The sequence below is a fragment of the Python bivittatus genome, unplaced genomic scaffold (assembly GCF_059951505.1).
Source record: "Python bivittatus isolate LINGU-HERP-01145 unplaced genomic scaffold, Pbiv_v1 ctg000090_np1212, whole genome shotgun sequence".
Lineage (NCBI taxonomy): Eukaryota > Metazoa > Chordata > Lepidosauria > Squamata > Pythonidae > Python > Python bivittatus.
In genome coordinates, this window is record NW_028277046.1 from 6,019,216 (window position 1) to 6,040,701 (window position 21,486).

At 53.5% G+C, this 21,486-nt stretch overlaps 1 protein-coding gene across 1 annotated transcript; it reads left to right on the top strand.

Annotated features, from left to right (window-relative positions):
- The first annotated feature begins 1,345 nt into the window (after positions 1-1,345).
- Positions 1,346-20,858, top strand: LOC103053159 (protein-arginine deiminase type-2-like). The gene is made up of 16 exons (XM_088136881.1): positions 1,346-1,474; positions 4,554-4,737; positions 5,121-5,193; positions 5,432-5,493; positions 6,015-6,132; positions 7,038-7,163; positions 8,956-9,134; positions 10,049-10,152; positions 10,585-10,696; positions 11,281-11,388; positions 16,609-16,760; positions 17,587-17,731; positions 18,002-18,095; positions 18,877-18,962; positions 19,639-19,767; positions 20,107-20,858. The coding sequence occupies exons 1-16, from the start codon at positions 1,383-1,385 to the stop codon at positions 20,338-20,340; spliced, it is 1,998 nt and encodes a 665-aa protein (XP_087993007.1). The 5' UTR covers positions 1,346-1,382; the 3' UTR covers positions 20,341-20,858.
- The last annotated feature ends 628 nt before the right edge of the window (positions 20,859-21,486 follow it).

Here is a 21,486-nt window from a genome sequence, read left to right on the forward strand (position 1 = left end):
TCCAGCTTGGCTTGGCTTGGCTTGGCTTGGCTTGGCTTGGCTTGGCTTGGCTTGGCTTGGCTTGGCAGAATTGGTGCGCCTCGCCAAGAACGTTGTGTTGCTCAGCTGCTGGCGCCCCGGTCTTGGGATCCGAACCACCGAGCCAACATTTCTGAAATGAGCGGACGGCACCTGAAATCCCCTTAACTGAGATTAACCTGGCTGAGCCCTCTTGATCCGGGGCAGCTGCTGGGCAGGCGCCCTGAAGCACGTGGCTGGCTTGTTCTTCGGGATGTTGACAAGGGGGTCGAAATTCGGCAGGGGTCCGCGGCCGGCTCTGACTGCTTTCCATTCCAGCCTTTTGCCCCATGACCTTTTCGCCCCCCCCTTTCAACACTCCCCTTTGTTGCCCATATATCTTAATTAAAGTATCGTGTTATCCACACGTTGGGCCCTATTTTTACTCTTGAGGTTGTGCAAGAAGGCATCTGCGATGGGGGGGGGGCGGGTGGAATCCAACCCCTTGCAAAGGTGTTGGGTTAGTGACCGACAGACCGACACCTCCGTCTCTGGTCTGCGAGCTGCTTTGCCCCCTCCCCAAACACCCACCCACCCCTGCTTAATTAAGGCCACAAATGCATTTTAAACGTATTAGTTAGATAATGTTGACGATAAGAAGCCGGAGGTGACTTCAGGAAGGCCACAAACAGCTCATGGCGAGAGGAGTGTTTACAGGTAGGCTGCTTCTGGAGGTGGAGGATCTCTTCCTTCCCATGCTAGCAAAGAAGGGCAAGGTAAAGACACCCCCCCAACCAATCAGTAAGACTGGCTGCGGGGGGGGGGGGGGAAGAGAGAAGTCGAAGGGGGAATGAGGGGAGGGGATGCAGAGGCATGTCCCAAAGGGGAGTCCTCCATGCTGCAACACTTCGGTTGCGGCTTGCCCGTTGCTGCTGCTCCAAGGGAGCCAGATCTGAGGCTGGGAATTAGGGCAGTTGTAGTTCCCACGGAACCCGAGGGGCGTTTTAAGGGAAAGACCCTTTAAGTTATAAACGCCCCCCGCCCCTTTTGCATTATAGGACGGCCAGGGCAGGTCGGAGGAGCTGAATTCCCAAGAATAAAAGCCTCGGCGGGACGGCTGCATTGCCCCCATTTAAGGACCCCCCCCCCGAGATAGCCCGCCCCCTCCAAAGGGTTGCCAGCAGCGAGGGCGGGCAGGCGAGGCCCTCTGCAGCTGTCCAGAGGCACGGCCGCCCGCCCCTGCCCCTGCCCCTGCCCCTGCCCCTGCCCCCCGGGGCTGGGGGCGCGCCCGTGCCCTTGGCTGACGCCCCCGGGGCGGGGCGCGCGGGGCCGGCTTGGCGTGCCGGGCGCGCACAGCTGCAGCGCCGGGCGCGGACCGGGACGAGATGCTGCGCGATCGGACGCTCCGACTCCAGTTCGGCCACCGCATCGAGGCCGTCTGCGTGCTGGGCACCCGGCTCTCCGTGGACGTCTTCGGGTGAGGAGGCAGACCCGGCTCTTGCCAAGGCGCCCTCCTCCGCTTTTGGCGCCCACCCGCCCCAGCCCCGTCCTCTCCCTCGACCCCCTTTCCTCCCAGCGTCGTAGGTCCCCCCTCCGCTTTTGTGCTAAGCGTGCATCCCTCAGGAAAAAGTTTTTCCCCCCTGCAGACATCCTTCCTCTCCCCTCCCCTCCCCAGCCTTCCACTCCAGACCCTCAAGATTGCACCCCACAGCTTAAACCCATAAGTCTAGCTGTCCCAAGGCTGCACCCATCGCTTATGCAACAATTTTGGAGCATTTCCTTCGCCACGGCTCTTTAACAGCCCCTTCTTCAGCACAGCTCTCTGAGATCCCCTCGTTTTGCTTTGCCTACCGCATCCCCTCCTCCTCGTATTTAATGTCGATATTAACTTGGGGGGGGGGCTTGTCGGAGGCTCTCTCTTCACAGGGCACCTGTCTTTCGCTGAGTCTTACCCGCAAGGTGTCAGGCATTTGGCTCCAAATCTTTAAGACGCCAGGGGCATTTCAGTGGCACCCGTTAGCTAGCCTGGCATGGAAATAGCCCCTCGCGCTTGACAGCCTCCCTCCGACCCCCAGATCCAGGGCGACCAATGGGGAGTTCAGCTTAGAGGAACACCTGCCTGGGGGCCAAATGTCCTTCCAGGAGCCGAGGGCTTGGTTCTGGCCGTGGGGTCTTCTGGCCAACGTCCTTGTTCTGGAGAACAGAGGAAGCCAGCGTGCCCTTGCTGGGAACTTCCCTCTGGTGGCACACAGTCGAAGGAGGAAGGCACCCGTGTGGGTCAGTCGAGGTCTCCTGAGGGCTGCTCGTAAAAGAGGTGAAATTAAGAAGGTCACTTTTAGTCCACATATCCCGTGACGAACGCCCGCTGGACAGAGAGTCTCCGCTCGCGCTTCACAATCCGTGCTTTTCCCCATAATACCTTATTGTACGCAGCTAGTATAATGGCTGCTTGTTGGTGAGGAACAGCTGGCAATCTGCATATGCCCAAAGACCTCTTTGTGGCCTTCCTTTGCAAACGCTCTGGGCCCGAACCGTCTTCAGCTCCGGTTCCTCCCTTGACCTTGCTCGCCGTTTGTATTTTTGAACGCGGTCGGGAGAGAGACGGGATCTACGGTCAGCCATCTCGGTCCCTGAAAAGGCTTGTTTACCCTGGAGTGCTCTTTGTTCATTTACCCAAAGATCCATTTAGACGAGGCGGTTGCCAAGGCGTTTCGGGTGCCACGATCTTGCACCTATTGTGTCTTTCTGTTTTAAACAAAGCTTGCAAACATGAGTTAAGTCAGAGAGCGCTTTATAGCTCCCCGTGCAGAATCAAGTTGCTTCTTCTGTACTTCGTGTCTTGATTCTCCCCTGGTCACTTTCATTTCTTTTCCTATCTGGAATTAAGCCTTTTCATGCCAGAGTGGGGCTAAACCGGTTGGTCAAGGTTGTGCTTAGCTATGGTGCTAAATGACCCCGCTGCAAAACAAAGATTTAAGATCTTGCAAAGAAGGGCCGCGATGAGATTTGCGACCAGCTTTTGACCTCTGCTCCTCCAGCCTTTATCCAGACATTAACAAGTTTCCCCTGGGGAATGGGATCGGAGTGAATCCACGGTTTTCCCTCCCTTTGGTTTCATTGAGTATCTGGAGAACTTAGAGAATCTTCTTCAGATCTTCGCCGGTGAGATTTTTTTCCCGTGTTAAAATTTCCAGAACTTGGAACGTAACCGGTGCTGCAGACTTCTCCTAGGGTACATACTTACTCTTGTTAGCTGCAGGGTGTCATGTCTTCCTCGCAAAGAACAGAGTCCTGCACCCAGTGTGGTTCCCCAGCTGCCACCATAAAGGGTATGGCTAGCACGGCACTTAAAAATAGATGCGGGGAGCCAGGAGTATTGTGAGAGCGAAGATCCAATGTCTCTTTAAAGAAGTCGTTGCAAGATGTGCCTCGGTGCATCTCGGTGAGAAACATTTACCACCCTATGTCTGTGATGGTGGAAAGGAATTTGGACCTGACCTTGGGAGAAGAGCGCGAGAGCTGTTAAGGAGGGAAGGAAGAAGTGAGCCCTGAACAGGGACTGGGAGAAGAGATAGAAGAGAATGTGAGAAAGAAACTCAGAGCAGCCTGCCTTGATTTTGTTTAGCATAAGGTGAGACCAGAGATGAACTTGGACAGGCTTTCCAGATTCTGTTAATTCTACCTTACTCCAATAACGAACGTTACTGGAATCCCTGCAGTGTCTGCTTCTTGCCTATCTGCAAGGGCTGATAGATGGAAGGAGAACGGATTTAGGAAGCAACTGTGAGAATCACCTTGGGAGACAGGAGGAAGAGCCGCAGCCAGGGCACCGGTCAGATAAGAGATAGCTCGGCCCAGAGAAGGAACGGGAGTGGAGAAAGCGTCTCAGAAGGGACCCTCCCTAGCTCTCCAGGAAGTAAAGGCAAGGGAGGGGGAAAACGCTTTCAGACTTGCGAAATTGACGTCAGCCCTTCGAGGTAGTCCAGGCCGGAAACCAAAACCATGAGTTTGAATGCTACCGTTATGGTAAGGCTACGGTAACAGAATCTTGCAAGTCTGAAATCAAGTTTAAACTCACAGGATTACAGCGGGGTCCGACAACCGATCGGAGAATTGCCCTAAAAAATGCAACTGCATTGACCCAAAGTACCAGCAAGGGTGAAGTGGCACTGTGTAGTTTGTAGCTGGCACAAATCTATAGCCTTGGTGTTAGCTGGTGATGTGAATAAGGCCAGCGTGTTAACCCCTGCAGAGTTGACTCGTTCAAGTACTGGATGTCGTGTTAACTCATCCGTCGTGCTTTGTGAACCCAACTTTCGTGTTTGGTATGTTGTCTGAACCAGTCCAGGTTTCCACTGGGGTGAACGGCCCAAAGAGATACCCCAAGGGGTCTGTATCATCAGAGGTTCACAGGGCAGAGACTGTGCTGGTCTCCACTTAGCACCACCTCAGGCAGTGGGGTTGGCATGGGAACAGCTGGAGAGGGTTGCCTGGCGTAGGTGCCACGGCATCCTTTCTCAGTGACCGCTGGCAATCTTCTTCTCTTCCTACTACAGGGCAGCTCCTCCCGAAGCGGTGACCTTCAGCGTGAAACATTCAGAGAACGTCAATGTTGAGGTCGTAAGCCAGGACCGGTCGGATTTTGCACCCGCCAACGGGGTTAAGCAATGGCTGCTGGATCCCAGGACACTCTTGCAGATCCAGATGACCCAACCCAGCATGGAGACCAATGATAACAAAGTAAGACCCTTGTCTGACCTTTCTCCATGGCGTGTCCGGACAATTATTTTAAACCGGGTTGTAATGGAAGTATTACAAGAATGCCAAGAAGCCAGTACCGATGGCCAATGTTGGCGAAATCTCGTCGGTTGGGTCACCAAGAGTTGGAAGGGACTGAACAGTTAAACAGCAAGTGGTTTTTTAAAGATAATTTTAAATATTTTATGACTGCCGTTCTTATTGTGAGATTGTTTTATGATAGTTGTGTGATTGTGGTGCTCCAAAAACCTAATTTAAAAAAAAAAAAAACAGAAATTGGCCCGGTCAACCTGCAGGAATAGTGAACTGGAGCAGTGTCTCTTTCTCTGTTAACATTTTAACCCGCTGTTGTACTTCCTATCTAGGTAACCGTAGGCTATTACGGGGAGGATGGAGGGCACCCTATAAATCAGGCTGGCATTTTCCTGACTGGCATTGGTAAGCATCTGCCTGTTTCTCCTCCTTGCTTTTCCCTGGGACAGGAGGCCTTTGAAACCCTCTTTCAGAGTATCACAGCTCTAATTAAAAAGGCCGAGGACATCTCCACTCTCAAACGATTTCCAGTTAGTAAAATATTCTGGGGCCCTTGGATTAAAAACTTTTCTTAGGGTGTTGAACCCGCCCGGCTTCTTCCTCTCTTCGCACCCTGGAAACTGCCAAACTCTTTGCTTCCTAGGAATTTCCCTGGACGTTGACGCAGACCGCGATGGTGTGGTGGAGAAGAACAATCCCAGGAAGGTAGGGTTGGCGAGGGGGGGCGAAGGAAGGGGACAATTCCAGATGGCAGCCCTTACTTGGCCACAGATCTCTCTGGAAAAGTCCTTTAGGGTTCAAGCTTGCCTTTTCTGGCCCTTAAACAGGACGCCTGAATATTCCATGTCACAAACCCAAATGTTAAACCGTTAATATTTCTACCCAAATGGAGCCCAGCAAAGACTCCTCCTAAAAGATTTGCAATGGTTGCGTGCTCACCCGAGTCTAAACGGGTAACCCATGTTCTTGATGTTTGCTTGTGGTTCAGTTTCCCTTTGAGGGGCTGGGGAGAACGAGGGAGGGTCTTCCGCACCTCTATTCTGAATTAAGAGGGGCTTTAGCCCACAGTCAGAATTTTTCTGTCAACCCAATAATTCGTCTATTCCATCTCTATTCCACGTAGAGATATAAAGGAACCTTTCCAAATGTTTCCCGGCCTGCCCCCCATGTTATAGATAACCCCTTGCCCGGGTCTACGTGCTAAACTTGACATTTTGCCCTTCCAGGCGACGTGGACCTGGGGCCCAGACGGCCAGGGTGCCATCCTGCTGGTGAACTGCGACAAGGAGAATCCATGGAGTAGCGTTGAGGACTGTCAGGATGACATAATATTTTCCAAGGAAGGTACACCATGATGGGTCCCTCTGGGGCCGTTCTGGGAATTGAAAGCTGATGGAAATCCATTTTGCAGGTCAACCGCTAACACACGAAACCTGAAACCCAGTTTTAAATGCAACCGAGTGTTTTCCAGTCGAGGAGAATCTGGTTCCAGGGAGACCCACCTGTAGTTTAGTAGGAAGCAAAAGGCCCATTTTAAGGCAGAAACCTAATGCTGACCAGGTCGTATTGCATTTCTAAATAAAGTCACGCGCATTTCTGTTTTTAAAAAGAGCCTTCAGTAAGCCCAGGAATTAAAATGCCCTGACCGTGCAACTGGGGAGAAATCAGCAGGCAAATTCTTGGCACCTTAAGCAGAAAACCATAATTCTTGCGAGGAAGCCGCAACTAATACAATCATTGCACAGGTTGGTAGAAAACACGAGCCTCGAGCTTCGAGGAGGGAACGCGACGTCCAGAGGCCGCTGCGAAGAAAATGGATTTGCTGGGATGATCGGCAACGGGTTGAAAGGCAGAACGGAGGCAGATTTTGCCTCTGACTGGCATGTAGGAGATGTCGCCTTTAATCCCCGGCGTGTCCAGGAGCATCTCCCGCCTGCAACTTTGAAAAGCCAGACCGTGGGGGTCCCACGGGGCCACGTAGACCAAGGGTCTGCTTAAGGGGTGGACCCGCGCGCTTTGAAGGCTCCCCACAAAGCCGAAAATGGAAAACTGGAATGGTCTCAGAGTCCACAATTAGCTCTGGGAAATGTGGTAACATGTTTGCTATGTGCTGCTGGCTTTGACCAGCCCCAAGGAGAGCGCACTGAGTCTTGCATGCGCACATTGGGGCTTCAGTCTAGGAAGACTCTCAAAGACCGTCTTGACCTGTTTTCCTTCCTCTTTTTTTTTCTTGGGCGTCGAACCCCCAGACCTGGAGGACATGTCCCGCATGATCTTGAGAACGCAAGGCCCAGACCGGCTTCCTCCTGGCTACGAAATGGTTCTCTACATTCCGATTTCTGACTCCGACAAGGTTGGGGTTTTTTACCTGCAGAGTAAGTGCATTTCCTCCTCTCTCCTGCTCTTCCTGAATGGCGGTATCTCCTGTAACACGGACTGGCTGGGTTCCCACGACACCCTTAACCAGGACCGTTAAAGACCCGGGTTGCTTCACCAAGGCTACCTTGCAATTTGTTTCAAATGCCAGAGCAATTTTTACCTAAAGCGGGTAGACGTGCCCTTTCTAAGCAGCCCTCAAGGACCATTCACGTCCTTTAATTCCAGCACCTGCAGCTGATTTGTATCAATGACCAACCTGGGAATAATCCCCATTATTCAGGTGAATCATCAGCTTACCTAATTGGAAAGGAGGCTGCAATGTTTGGAGCAACCCCGGCTCTTAGCTGGCATCCAGAGCGGGCTCACTGAAAGCTTGACCACGGGAAATGGATGCAATTGCAGCTGATGGGGGAAGGGGGTGGCGGCATTTCTGGGTGAGGGATGGTGGGGGTGGAAACCTTCCTATTGCAATTGGAATTGCTCTCGGCTGGATTCCAGGGAGCAGCCCCAGTTCTCTTTCTGTGGGGTCCAGATGGGGCTTTCCTGTTAAAGATGCTGGAGGAACGCCAGAATTGTGGAAGGAAGAAGTTGTCAAATAATGGGTGGAAAGATTAGAAGTTTCTGGATCTCCCATCTCTTTCAAAAAACAGGAAAAATCTTCTTTGGTCAGCTCATCCTCTAGTTCATGTCACTTTTGGCAAAAAAAATCCTTCCTTCCTTCCTTCCTTCCTTCCTTCCTTCCTTCCTTCCTTCCTTCCTTCCTTCCTTCCTTCCTTCCTTCCTCCCTTCTTCTCCTTCTTCTCCTTCCACCCGTCCGTCTCCCCCCCCCCCCGCAAGTCTAGGGATTTCCTGACTGTTCCCCATCCAAATGCTAACCAGGTCCAGCCAGGGGAGAGGTCATAAAGCTCTACAAATCAGTTGATCACGAGGGCTTAAGGGTTTCTGTTTTTTCCTTCATGGAAGAGGAGATGGTGGAGAAGTCCATTTGGTCCTCAGCCATCTTTCACAGTTGCAACAAGATACCCCAGTGGCTGCATTGCGAGGGGATCAGGACATCTGAGCAGGCTAAGACTCAGATCATGTCCATTTAGCCTGTCTGATCCTCAGGAGACACCTCTCCTCTCAATGTCCTTGTTGCAACTTTCCTGCAGATTATACAAGGCCCGTTAGAGGGGCTGACGTGATGTTGGCAAGGCCGCGAGGGAGGGCAGGTGGCCTCCAGAACCATCCTCTCTGCAAGGCTGTTTGGGTCTGTTGGGTCTGTTGGGCAAGGCTTTTCCACAGAGACCAGTCTTCATGTCCTAAAGGTGAGGTTGGAGGACCAAGTATGACCTGAAGCTCCTCATTCAATTCATCAATGGGCCCATCTTCTGGAAAACTGGCAATCGCCCCCGGTGCCCCCAGAAACACAGTGGTCAGCCTCAGTTTCCTTTCTGTGAAGTCAGAAGAGCATCTTTTCTTTCACAAGTAACCACAAACCAGAGAGTTTCTGTTCTGGCTCTTTGACCAAGCCATAGCAGTGAGTCCTACGCAAGCATGGGACCTTTCCATAATTTGAGGAAGCCTCCAGAATCCAGTTTTCCTTGAACAGAAGTGGGTTCCTCGGCACACGTGGCCCAGACCCAGCGTGTAGGTCCGTCCCAGCCGACTGGCTTAGGGCTTAGTGACAGGTGCAGACCCAGCCAATCCTGGCTTGTTCAATAAAGTTGGGTTAAACCAACAGAAGCATGGATGTTTGTTTCAGAAAAGCCAACGCCTCGGGTCTTCTCTTTCTCGCTCCTTGTCCAGATCCGTTTTTCGGCCAGCGCTACATCCACATCTTGGGGAGAAGAAAGCTGAGCCACGTGGTGAAGTACACGGGGGGCTCCGCCGAGCTGGAGTTCTTCGTGGAAGGGCTGCGCTTCCCGGACGAGGGTTTCGATGGACTTGTCTCCGTCCACCTCAGCCTTCTGGAGCCGGTGGCTGAGGTGTGGCTCCCAAAGAGTGGGGAGAGGGTGGCTGGCTGCAGAGGACAGGGTCGGTTTCCCTTTTGTCCTCCCCACCCCAAGGCTATTGACATCCTGCTTTCCTAGCAGAGCTGGGGCCGGAAAGACTCAGATGAGCTTCACGCATCCCACGAAAGCAGAGAAGAACCGTGGCTTTTGGTTTCCTCACTACATCATGCTCCTTTTCCTGCCCCCTTTAGAGATGCCAACACAAGAGGCGCCACGGTTTCAGGGTCTGACGTGCCCCTAAAGTGCCGCCCTTCCTTTGCCACGCGGCCCGCTTGCTTCCTCACCGTTCAGCCTGCCGAGGGCCCCCGTGCCCATCCGGCTGCTTTTAGAGCCATATAAATTGCGCCAGGAACGGAGGCTGACTTTATGCTGGCCGCCTTCTCAGGTTGCCGTGCTGCTTGAAATGCCACCCGGGGCTTTTCGGGGACTCGGATTAATCTCTGCGTAAAAACGCAACTTTTATTAGTTTGGCTTCCCATTCTAGCTGCCTGACCTCCTCCACTTTGCTTGCATGACCTCTGGCCCCTACGTGGACCTTTCACGTCCATTGCTGGTCCACATCCACATCCCTGACCGCCTCCGTCCGAACGCCGCTGGGTTTTTTTTTCTCCTGCCAGGCTGCAGAACTTAGCCAATTAATTAAGTTTGCAAGCCAAAATCCTGCCAGTTTGGTTATTTATTTATTTGACTTGGACGCCGCCTGGCTCCCGTAGGCTCCAAGCAGCTCACGTTCTGCGTTTTTCCCTCTGCTAAGTGACTCAGCCGTGAGGTTTTAGTATTAAAAAAAAACAGACTCTGTCCTGGCCTGTTCTACAAGAGAGTGCAGGATGATTCAAATCAACATTTCTTTGTTTTTAAATGGTATTTTAAAACAAATGTTCGGACAGGGTATTCCACAGACCCCGATCTTCACTGACACCGTTGCTTTCCGGGTTGCGCCGTGGATCATGACCCCAAACATCTTGGCACCCGTCAACGTCTTTGTATGCAGGTAAAGGGCCAGGGAGAAGAAGGAGTATTTGGGTGTGTGTGTTTATTTATTCATTAAATTTGTATGGCCGCCCATCTCAACAAGTGACTCTGGGCGGCGACCCATCTTAAAATAAATTAAGAACAATTTCCATCACACACATGCGTATATATTCCTTATGTTCCCAATAAACACAACGTAAGGAACGTGATGTTGTGAAACGGGGGGTTGAGTTTTGGTAAAGCCAAGATTGATGGCAAGTCTTGGCTGTGAATTTTGGAAGAAAGAGCCTTGGTTTTGGAGCCACTCCGTGTCTCCAACTCTTCTTCTTGGGGGACTGAGTGGGTCGCCATACTGTGGGTCCAGTGGTGGCCCCTGGCGATGCCCCCTTCAAGGGGAGGATGCGTAGGGTCTCCCGCAATGCCTCACGTGCTGTCCTTCCCTCTCTGCCAGCGTCAAGGATAACTATCTCTTCTTGAAGGAGATCAACGGCTTGGTGAGCAAAGCTGGGTACCCGATCAGCGTTTGCTCGCGGTACATGAACCGTGGGGACCGATGGATGCAGGTGAGCCCATGATTTATGGCCAAACGCATTTCTTGCAGGCAGATGTCAGTTCTCATCTCGTTTGTTCCAGTCCTGTCAAAACACTTCTCCATAAAAGATTTAATCGATTGGTTTTGATTATGGGCCATCAAGTTGGTGCCCACTCTTCGCAACCACACATTTCTCCATGATGATCTGTCCCTAACCTGGTCTTCGCAGGGGTTCGTGGGATTTCCCACATGCAACCTTGAGATCCTTGGCCACTTTAAGACCTGTGGACTTCAACTCCCAGAACTCCCCAGCTGGGATGGGGCCCCTCTAAGAAACTGCACCCGTAATGAAAGGGCTGCTCCCTCCTGAAGTTCAGGGAGAGGGACAATGTCATACGTGTCCAAGTTAGTTTCAACCAAAGGGAGCAAAACATCTTGATTCGATGTGCTGAGCTTCATTTCCGGGGGAAGAGCACCCCGACATCTGTCTCATGTGCTTTCTCTCCAGCACCTTGTCCAGATGGGCCCTCAATCGCCCCACCCCTTGCTTCTTCCCAGGACCCCAACCATTTGAGCCTAGAGAATCTGTAGGGCTGATTCTCCTTCTCTTGGCAGGACGAGATTGAATTTGGCTACATCCACGCGCCCCACAAGCGGTTCCCGGTGGTTCTAGATTCTCCTCGGGACGGAGGCCTGGAACATTTTGCCGTCAAAGAGATTTTGGTAAGAGCCAGAGGCTGCACCCTTCTGGATTCTCTTGAAAAGGAGGGTTAGAAGCATGCCGGTGCGTTGCTAAAAGATACACAGCGGTCACATTCCCAGCCTGCTCTTTTTTGCATTATGCAAAAAAGTTCCTAGTGTGTAATAAATTTGCATTGATCCCTGGAGCTTAACACCCACCTGGGCCTGTTGGAGAGCATCTGGGAATCCTCTTTCGGTTGGACTGAAGTTTCCATCCAAGAGGTCTGGACGTTGGCGCTCTAACATACCCAGCTCTGTATCTGTCCCGTTTATGTTTGTCCAGCAGATCCCAAAGTGAGAAGTGAAAGAGTTCAGGGGCCTCCCTATTAAATTTCCCTTTTTGCTTCTCGGTGGTCAGTTCGCCAGTGATCCCTGATCAGATGTTCTGTGTTTAAGTCACAGCTGAGCCAGGGGACTCAGCTGACACGAAGAATTGGTGTTGGTGTGTGTGTTAAAAATGCAAAAAAAAAAAGAAAAGAGCTTTGTGCCCCTCAAACGACAGTGGTCACCCCATCTGATGTCAGCGGCTGTGTTTTTCTCTCCTCGGACCTTGTGGTGCGTGCCAAGGAATCTGGAGCAGGCAATCCTCACTTGCAAAGACGTTTTAAAAATATTATTAAGCAGCAGAAAGCTGACAGCGAACTGGTGGGAAAATCTGAATCAAAAATAAGGCTTTCATTCCACAGTTTCACTCTGAGACAGGGGCGTCTCCGGCCTCTGTTCTGCCCGCCTTCGATGGCGCCCAGCCAGGACGGGCATCTAGTCTTAATCCTGGAAATAAAGTTTTCCAGCCTCTTAAATCCACGGGAGCTTCCGTTATGACTTTTCCCAGCAGTCGCAAATCAGCAGGGAACCAGCCCCAGCGATCCTTCGATCGCGAGAGAGTTGTTTTCCAGCTCCCATGCCCATCGGTGGCATTCAGAAGTGGAACGCACGAACTCGATGCTCATATTTTAGGAATGGCGTACGCTAGAGACTCCCTGCCAGGAATGGAAATGGTGTCCGGAGGGGCCCTGGTCTTCCTCCATCCGTGTCAGCCGAGGACTCTGTTGAGCTGAAGGAGTTCCTCCAAACTCCACACGGACCCCAACACAGACCCTGCGAGGTCTCGGGACCCTGAAGTTTGGGGGAGCCTCTGGGTTTAGCAGGGTCTCTTGCCGCAAGGGGCCAGAACTTGCTGTAGCTGGTAACCGGAGCCGAGGACGAGCCGGCGCTAGGGTTACATCGGGAGCGCTCCTCTTCCGTACGTGAAGGCCAGTCGTTCTTAAATGCGGTGAAATGCACCATTTCTCAGATGTTCAGTCATCTCAGATTGGTCATGGAGATAGGAATATCCCGCCGATCTCTTGCTCTCCCTTTGCAAAAGTTCAGGTTAGTTGAGGGGCCTCAACCCTGGAAACGTCTATCTGCCTCCTGCAGTTGGTTTTGCAAAGCTCAAAGCCATTCGAAGCAAAGTCCAGATGCCAAAGCCATTAAATATAAAATATTCCTACCTTTTATTTAATGTTTCCTCTCCCCATCCCCTGCCTTTGCCCCTTCTCATTTTCCAGATGGGGCAACTTAGCAAATTCTCTTTTACCCTTGGCACAATAAGTGCCTGTCCACAAGCCTCTAGCAGCAGTGTTTCTCAAGCCTGGCCACTTTAAAATGTTTGGACTTCAACTCCCAGAATTCCCCAGCCAGTGTGCTGGCTGGGGAATTCTGGGAGTTGAAGTCCACATATCTTCAAGTTCCCAAGGTTGAGAAACACTGCTCTAGAGAGTCCCTTAATGGAAAACAAGACAAGGAAGAATTAATTTCTCAGTGGATGGAGAGGAGAATTTGGTAGAAATCAGGATGGTGTTTTAGGACTTAGCACATTTTTCTAGAATTTCTGGTCCCAGTTGGCTGTTTCTGGGCACCATGAGTTGTTGCCTTGGGGGGAAATCGCAAAAGATACTGCCGAGGAGCGTCTTTGCCCAGATGTGGGCACTGTTTCGGCCATGGGACTTTAGACTCTGAGTGATTGCCTTCCACTCTTTGAACAAGTCCAGCGACTGTCCCAGGGCATCCTGGGAGCTGTAGTTCAGCAGGCAATAGGGGGATTTGCCCAACCAGCAAAACACGTGTTAACCCCCCGTGGGCAAATCTGAGGAATCTGTGCAATGGCGGTTGAAGGCCGTGTGGGATCGCCAAATGCCGGTTGCTAATCCCTAGGAATTTGCAAGAAAGTTGAAAAAGGAATGGAGGAGCCAAGAGGCGCCTTCCTTTTCCACACCTCTTAGAATTACCTTTAGGGGAAGCCAGCAGAAACTAAGCCGGTAACCCAAGCCCCTTTCCTCAGTCTCCTCCCCACTTTCTGAGCATGGGGGTCTGCCAAGTGCTTTACGGGGACCCTGGAGGAAAAAACGCAACCGAACTGGGACATTTGGAGCAGCGAAAGATTGAGAAAGGACGGTGCGAGGTGTTCCCCGGTCTGCATGGGGACAGTCACTTCTCCTGGCAACCGCTCTCCTTTCCGAAATAGCTCCTGCCACGTGCCCACGCGTGCCCACGTCCTGGGCCAACGGGATGCGTTTGGCCAGGGATGGAGATTGGCGCCTGCCTGGGCTCCAAGCTGGAGACGTCCAAGTGTCACCAGCGGCCCATCTCCTGGAGCCTGTGGTTGGCACACGGTCCTGACAGGCATACCTGGCAGGTCGAGCTGCCCTTCCGCGTTTGTTCCAGCAGCCCAGCCTGGTGGATGGAATTACACCCCTGCCACATGGGCTCAAGCAGCCTAATTCACAGCAAAGCCGCCCTAGCACCCGAGCGGGTCTCGGTTTCAAAGCCTTTTGTGTGCCCCTCTCTTCCCCTGACGCTCAGCGAGGTCGCTTGCAAGAAGAAAAGACCTCTGTGAGTTTGTGCCCGGGCGTTGGAGGGCAGCCGGCAGCAGCCTCCCTTCCTCAGGACTAGCGGCTTGACAGCAGAGAGAGATTTACAACCGGGGTGCCACAGGATCCAAGCAGCAAGGCTGTGCCGGATGCTTGAAGCAAGCAGCGCTCGCTCCTTGGCCTCGCTTGCTTCGTCCGAAATGTTTGCAAGAAGGGTCTCCCACCGTCACGGCGGGCCAAAGGGCATTTCTGCAAGCGTCGACTCTGGGGGAGGCTGGGAGGGCTCTGTCCGCGGAGGCCCCAGCCCCGAAGGAGGGCGGCTGTTTTGCACATGGCCCGCAGGGTTGGCAATGCCGCCTGCCAGAAGAGAACGGAGCCAGAATCTGGCCAAGGCTACTTAGCGAGAAACGCCAAGCGCCTGGGAGGCTCCTGCAGTTTCCATCCATGCCGTACTACGTCTGAGGCCTCTTCTTTCTGGATAAGGTGGGTTTCCCACACACGGGACCCTCCGGCGGTGTTTCATTCAGCTCCGGCTGGTGCGCTTGGAGCACTAAGACGAAGACCTCGCTGCTGCACGGGTGGGGAAGACATCCCGCGGTCCTAAGGACGTCCGAGAAGGCAGACGCGTGTCTTCGGATCCCCCTGCCGACTCGCCTCCCTTTCCCTTCCCTTCTGGACGGTGAAACGAATTCGCCGGCGCAGATCTGCTCCTCGCCTATCCCTCTGCTGTGGATCTGAATTCAGGGGACAGCTTATTTTTGCAAAACGCGCTTCTCAGCCGTTGCTGGCTTTTAACTTTCTGCTTTCTCGCCACCCAAGAGCGACGTTGATTGGACTAGTTCTGTTCCCTTCTCGGGTGGGGGAACGGATCGGGGCCTGAATCCTTGGGGGCAGTCGGTCTGCTGAGATGACAGGCAGGGCAAAGGCCCCCGTATCAGCATCGCAGTACTTCAGAGTAAATATTAGCAGGAGGGTTATCTTGCCCTCCCTTCGAAGAAGCAAAGGTCTTAGTCCCCCCCTTACAGCTTTGCTCTGGGGCACACCCAAAATCTTTTAGAGATTAAAGGAGGAAGATACAGAAAAGGTGAAGGGCAAAGACAAGGCGGGGGGGGGTAGAGGGATAGAGAGAGAGCCAGTGGAATACCCTAATGTATTTGTGACCCCCCCCCCCCGGATATTGCACCCAAGGGCTCCCCTAACTCTTGGCATTTGTTTACACCGAGCAAATGGATCTGCCCTCCCTGATCCCATTTCAGTTTCCTGGATGTGCATCGCATTATCCCTGCGGAGCAAATAAAGCAGAATTCTGCACGGGAGAGCAACTTCCAGGGTTGCCTCCAGAATAACTGAGATAATGTTAAGCGGCTCACGGATTTGGGAAAAGCCCCGTTTCTTGTGTAAGAGGGCAGTGTTGTGACAGCCAAGGGCAGCTGGTTGTATCTGGTGGGAAGGTAACGTTCGCTTTGGGAAGGACGTACAATGCAATTTTCCTTCCTCCCTTCCTTCCTTCCTTCCTTCCTTCCTTCCTTCCTTCCTTCCTTCCTTCCTTCCTTCCTTCCTTCCTTCCTTCCTTCCTTCCCCTCTTTCTATTCCCTCCCTCCTTCCTCTCTTTCTATCCTTCCTTCCTTCCTTCCTCCTTTCCTTCCTCTCTTTCTCCTTCCTTCCTTCCTTCCTTCCTTCCTTCCCCTCTTTCTATTCCCTCCTTCCTTCCTTCCTTCCTTCCTTCCTTCCTTCCTTCCTTCCTTCCTTCCTTCCTTCCTTCCTTCCTTCCTTCCTTCCTTCCTTCCTTCCTTCCTTCCCCTCTTTCTATTCCCTCCCTCCTTCCACTCTAACCATCCATCCTACCTTCCTCCTTTCCTTCCTCTCTTTCTCCTTCCTTCCTTCCTTCCTTCCTTCCTTCCTTCCTTCCTTCCTTCCTTCCTTCCTTCCTTCCCCTCTTTCTATTCCCTCCTTCCTTCCTTCCTTCCTTCCTTCCTTCCTTCCTTCCTTCCTTCCTTCCCCTCTTTCTATTCCCTCCTTCCTTCCTTCCTTCCTTTCTTCCTTCCTTCCTTCCTTCCTTCCTTCCTTCCTTCCTTCCTTCCTTCCTTCCTTCCTTCCTTCCTTCCTTCCTTCCTTCCTTCCTATCCCACTCCCCATAAAATAAACAATAAACAACACATTGTGGGAACACTTACAATGAAGCATGAACCTTAAAAATGGAGTGCTTTGGCGAGGGTGGTGGGTGTGCGGGATTCCCACCCGGAAGCTGTGGTGTGCCCAGCCGTGCAGGGCCAGGGTGTGACCCCCGTGCCCTTCGGGTAGGCGTCTGCCAGGAAATGCCTCCTGCGACCGATCTTGCTCTCCTCCCCAGGGCCCCGACTTCGGCTACGTGACGCGGGAGCCCCTCTTTGAGTCGGTCACCAGCTTAGACTCCTTCGGGAACCTGGAGGTCAGCCCGCCGGTCACGGTCAACGGGAAGGAATATCCTTTAGGGAGGATCCTCATTGGAAGCAGCTTCCCCACGTAAGCGAGAAAAGGGTTTGAAATGTGCTTACGAGTGGTCTCCCTGGGCTTCCTTTCCGTTGGTTGGATGCCAGCTCCCATCGTCCCCAGAAAAGCATGCTGGGTTTGGAACGATGGGATTTGAGATCCACCACATCTGGAGAGACCCCATTAGCCAGTGGTTGGCATCCTGTTTGCGCCAGAGAAAGTGCACAGGAAGAACATAAGTGTTCCTCTGCAGGCTGTCCCCAGCCGCCGACATCAGAAGATAGACTGTATCTGAACATGGATGCTTCATTCTACTCACTACCCTCCCCCCTCTCCCCCTCTCCCTTGCTGAATCCTGGCTTTAATATTTCCCCTTTCCAACTCCTGCCCAGTCATCAGTGTCCAGAGGTAGACTGCTTCTGATCATGGAGTTTCAGGATGATTCAGGACGGCTTCTCTTCTTTTTGCCCTGTGTATATAATCAATGCAAATATATGTTGGGTTTATTTTATGTATATTGTCACAGGATACTCACGGTGCTCTTCCTTCCTTCCTTCCTTCCTTCCTTCCTTCCTTCCTTCCTTCCTTCCTTCCTTCCTTCCTTCCTCCTTCCTTCCTTCCTTCCTTCCTCCCTCCCTCCTTCCTTCCTCTTTCTATCTCCTTCCTTCCTTCCTTCCTTCCTTCCTTCCTTCCTTCCTTCCTTCCTTCCTTCCTCTTTCTATTTCCTTCCTTCCTTCCTTCCTTCCTTCCTTCCTTCCTTCCTTCCTTCCTTCCTTCCTTCCTTCCTTCCCTCCCTCCCTCCCTCCCTCCCTCCCTCCCTCCGTCCTCCGTCTCCTGCATGGAATCCCCACCCTTCCAGCTCGGGGGGCCGCCGAATGACCAAGGTGGTCCGCGATTTCCTCTATGCCCAGCGGGTCCAGCCCCCGGTGGAGCTGTATTCAGACTGGCTGACCGTCGGCCACGTAGATGAGTTTGTGACCTTTGTTCCAATTCCTGGCAAAAAGGTGAGGGTGCCACGGTTCTGTTTTAAAGCTTCGTTTCGCTGCGTCCGTCCAGCTGGGGCAAGGCGGGCACCCGCATGCGCTGTTCTCTGCTGGGCTCCAAAAGAGCAGCTTCACTGGGTTGTCCCCACCTCTGCAGGTGCATAATAAGAATAAGAATAATTTATTACGCTTGTATGCCACCCGACTGCCAACGCCTGGGAAGCAGAGAGGGTCTCATTCCGCCCCTACCAGCTGCCCAGGTCTGACTGGGCGCTTCCCCCCTTTCCCCAGCAATTCCGAATGCTCATGGCCAGCCCTTCCGCCTGCTACAAGTTTTTCAGGGAGAAGCAGAAGGAAGGCCACGGCGAAGCCACCATGTTTAAAGGTAGGCGGCCTCCAGCCATCCCCAAATAAAGAGTTTGCCCAGGGCAGAGCAGGGCAAGTTTGGGGACGGCCAGCAAGATCCTCCTCCCTCCCGGAGAGTGGAAGGAAGGGCTCCGAGTGCATGTCGGCATTGTGGTTTGTCTGCCGGAGGGCAATGGCCAAACCATCGGCGGGGTTCTGCACGGCCGGCCGTGCGACCTGCTGCAAACGGGTGCGGAGGCCGGTCGCCAACCGGATGCCCGGAGAGGACGCGACGGGGTGGGATTCTTGGTGCCGAGTTCTGTCCTCGGCTCTAAAGCGGGTGTGCGGGGACGGCCACCTTTCGCGGAGTCGTGAGGGTGGTTAGCTGGAGGGCAGGGCTCCAGTCCTGGGGGGCAAGCTTGCTACGGCGGGAGGGCTAGAAGACCCACTTCATGCCAGCAGGTGGGACCGGATCCCAAGCGGGTGACATTTTATGGCCAGACGGGGGTGGGCCGTTTCTCTTCTTTTGAAAAGGAGAGGAAGGGGACATTACGAATAAATCACCGCACTTCCCGGGCCACGGAGGGGAGTTGGCAGGTGGCCCTTCTCCAGACTCAGAGCCGTCACCCACCAGACCAGCTGCCAGGCGGGACAGTCCCTTTGCGCTGCCCGGCTGCGGCCGCTGCTCCCCCCGAGGCAGGCGGGCGTTGAGGGAGGGCAAAAAACGTGGAGAGTATTTCTCGCGGGTCCCGCTTGGTGGTCATCCCCAGAAAAGGAAAATGACGGACGCGCCACCCGTCTTCTGCCTTCGGTCTCTCCAGGGTACTCGGGCACGGACACGAAACGAGTCACCATCAACAAGGTCCTTTCCAACGAGATCATGGTGCAAGAGAACCAGTACGTGCAGGTGGGTCTTTGCGGAGAGGTGGGGGACATCGCTTTTCCTTGCATCTCTAAACCACCCTGGGATTTGCTTCCCGTCACAAACTTGGGTTGGCAGAAAGAGATGAGATGAAACCATCATCGGTGGGGATTTTTCAGTACAGATTTGGGGGGGCACGGAATAGGTCTCGAGGTCTAAAAATCTAGGAAACGGTGGGGATTTTGGTGTCGGCGTCCTAGTGGTGTCCGCCTCGCCTTAAAGATGGTTCTCCAGGACAGACTGAAATGCCCCAGATAAAACCTGGGAGCCCTGGTCTCTGTTGGGAGGGCATTGTGGCATTTCTGACCCCCCGGCCCTGTCCCGTACGAAGCCCAGCCAAGCAGCCTCACCATTTCCCCCACGTCCATTTCAGCCTCATCACCACCCTTGCAGTCCCCCCCAGGGACTCTCGCGGGGAGGGAGAGACGTGGAAGCTGCTGATGGCCGTATCTGCAATCCCGGGGGGGAGCGTTTGATAGTTTCCTGCAGGGTTCTTTGCCCGCGTTTCTCTGTCCGATGACTCGTCCTCTAGCTCAGCCTCGCTGGCCGAGGTGTCCCCCGCGCCAGGTTGCTGAGGTCTTACAGACCTTGGAGGGCACCATCTGCCAGGTGGCTGTTTTTTGGCTGCTAATTCTCGGTCCGGCCTCTGCTTTTCCGCCAGCGATGCATTGACTGGAACCGAGACATCCTCAAGAAGGAGCTGGGCCTGAAGGAGAAGGACATCACCGACCTCCCTGCACTCTTCAAGATGGACAAGGAGGGAAAGGCCATGGCCTACTTTCCCAACATGGTGAGCGCCGGGCCTGCCCCCCGGCCAGGCCGACACCCCCCCCGCCCAGCTGCTTCTTGCAAACGCTTGGGGCTGGGTGAAGCGTCTGTTCGGGTCTTCCTTTGCCCCGTCTCGCTTTGTTGCATTACACCGCTGGCGGAATTGCCTCCTCGCTGCAAGACACCGTTTGTGTTCGCACCAGGCAGACAGCTGGTTCCCGGGTCAACCCGTGTTTGGATTTGGGGACGGACGGAGTGGGGAAGGGTGCGTCAGCCGCGTAGCCCGTTGGCTTTGCTGGGTGAGAGCCGCTGGGCCCTTAGTGCCAAGACCTTCCTTTCTTTCTCCCCTCTCCCTTTTCAGGTGAACATGATCGTGCTCTCCAGAGACCTGGGCGTCCCCAAACCGTTTGGGCCGATCATCGAGGGCGAGTGTTGCTTGGAGCAGCACGTCTCCTCCCTGCTGGAGCCGTTGGGCTTCACCTGCTCCTTCATCGACGACATCTCGTCCTACCACAAGCTGCTGGGGGAGGTCCACTGTGGCACCAACGTCCAGCGAAAGCCGTTTGCTTTCAAGTGGTGGAACATGGTCCCCTGAGAGGGCGGGGCGGGTTCAGACACACACTTTTGCCCTCTGCGCGTCTGGCTGACCTGCAAGAGCTGGAATCAGAGCGTCTTGCGCGTGTGACACACACAAGGCGCCCTTGAGAAGCAGTGCAAGTCAGCGGGTGCTGCGGAGGAAAACTGCTTGTCTGAACGCCCTGGAGACGCTTGCGGTGCGCACTGGATCCGGCGTCTGAGCCCTTTAGGGAGCGCTGCAGTGCTCTGCCTGGTTCCCCAATAACTCTGCATGTCGTTTGGGTTTTCTTTCCCCTCCCTGGCCTGCTAAACTCCCTCAGCGTCACCCCTTCCTTCTCCTTTCACACACGTAGCCAAGACAAAGCCCCTTCCACACGGGGTGTGTGTTCAAGCCATCGGCCTTTGTGGCAGGCAGCCAAAGGTGGTGCTGCTGGTCTGGGCAGGACACCGAAATGGATGTTAAGAAACAGGAGGATGGAAATGCCCACCTCCAAGCTGAGGGGGGCTGCTTTGGAGCAACAGGAATAAAAACGAGGCAACGGCTGTCGCTTGGCCCTTTTTGCAGAGGTGGGGTGGGAATGGTCCCTTCTCTCGCGTGGATTTCCAGCAACCACTCACTCCCTTCGTATTTCTACCATTCCATCAACAAACATTTTTGCCACTATTATTAAGACTCTTTCCCCCCAGAAATTCGTGCAGAAACCATTCCGTATGCAGAATAGCTGGTTTGGGGAAATTGGGGTGGGGGGCTTAAGCCCGAATCGAAAGCTTTTCAGCTTGGATTGGATCGAGACACGGCTGTTCTGGACAGATGTTTTTTGGGGTGGGAAGACAGGGAAAAACCTCAGTGATTTGTCACTCCTCACCTAACCCCCAAACTTGGTTAGATTTAATGTTGGTTTCTTTTTGTGGCTCACTGTGTTATGTGGATCCATCCCGTCTGAGGGCTCGGGGTTTAGTGCAATCACAGAAAATGGGTTAATTTAGGAACGAGGCGAGGCTTCTTGTGTGAATGTGGCCAACGCCGCAGACCTTGAATGAAAGGGGTGCTGCTAGATAAACCCAGTTGGAACATTTTTTATTTTGGACAAGCAACATCTCAGCAGGTTTCTGGGCTGCAGAGTGGAAGAGGCCCACGTTTTATGCCCACGGGGCAGTGGGCATC

Bases quoted from the DNA above. Each gene is read 5' to 3' on its own strand.
- LOC103053159 (XM_088136881.1), top strand. From the start codon at position 1,383: ATGCTGCGCGATCGGACGCTCCGACTCCAGTTCGGCCACCGCATCGAG. The intron at 17,732-18,001 runs GTGAGGGTGCCA...CCCTTTCCCCAG, and splicing joins TTCCAATTCCTGGCAAAAAG to CAATTCCGAATGCTCATGGC. The intron at 19,768-20,106 runs GTGAGCGCCGGG...CTCCCTTTTCAG, and splicing joins TGGCCTACTTTCCCAACATG to GTGAACATGATCGTGCTCTC.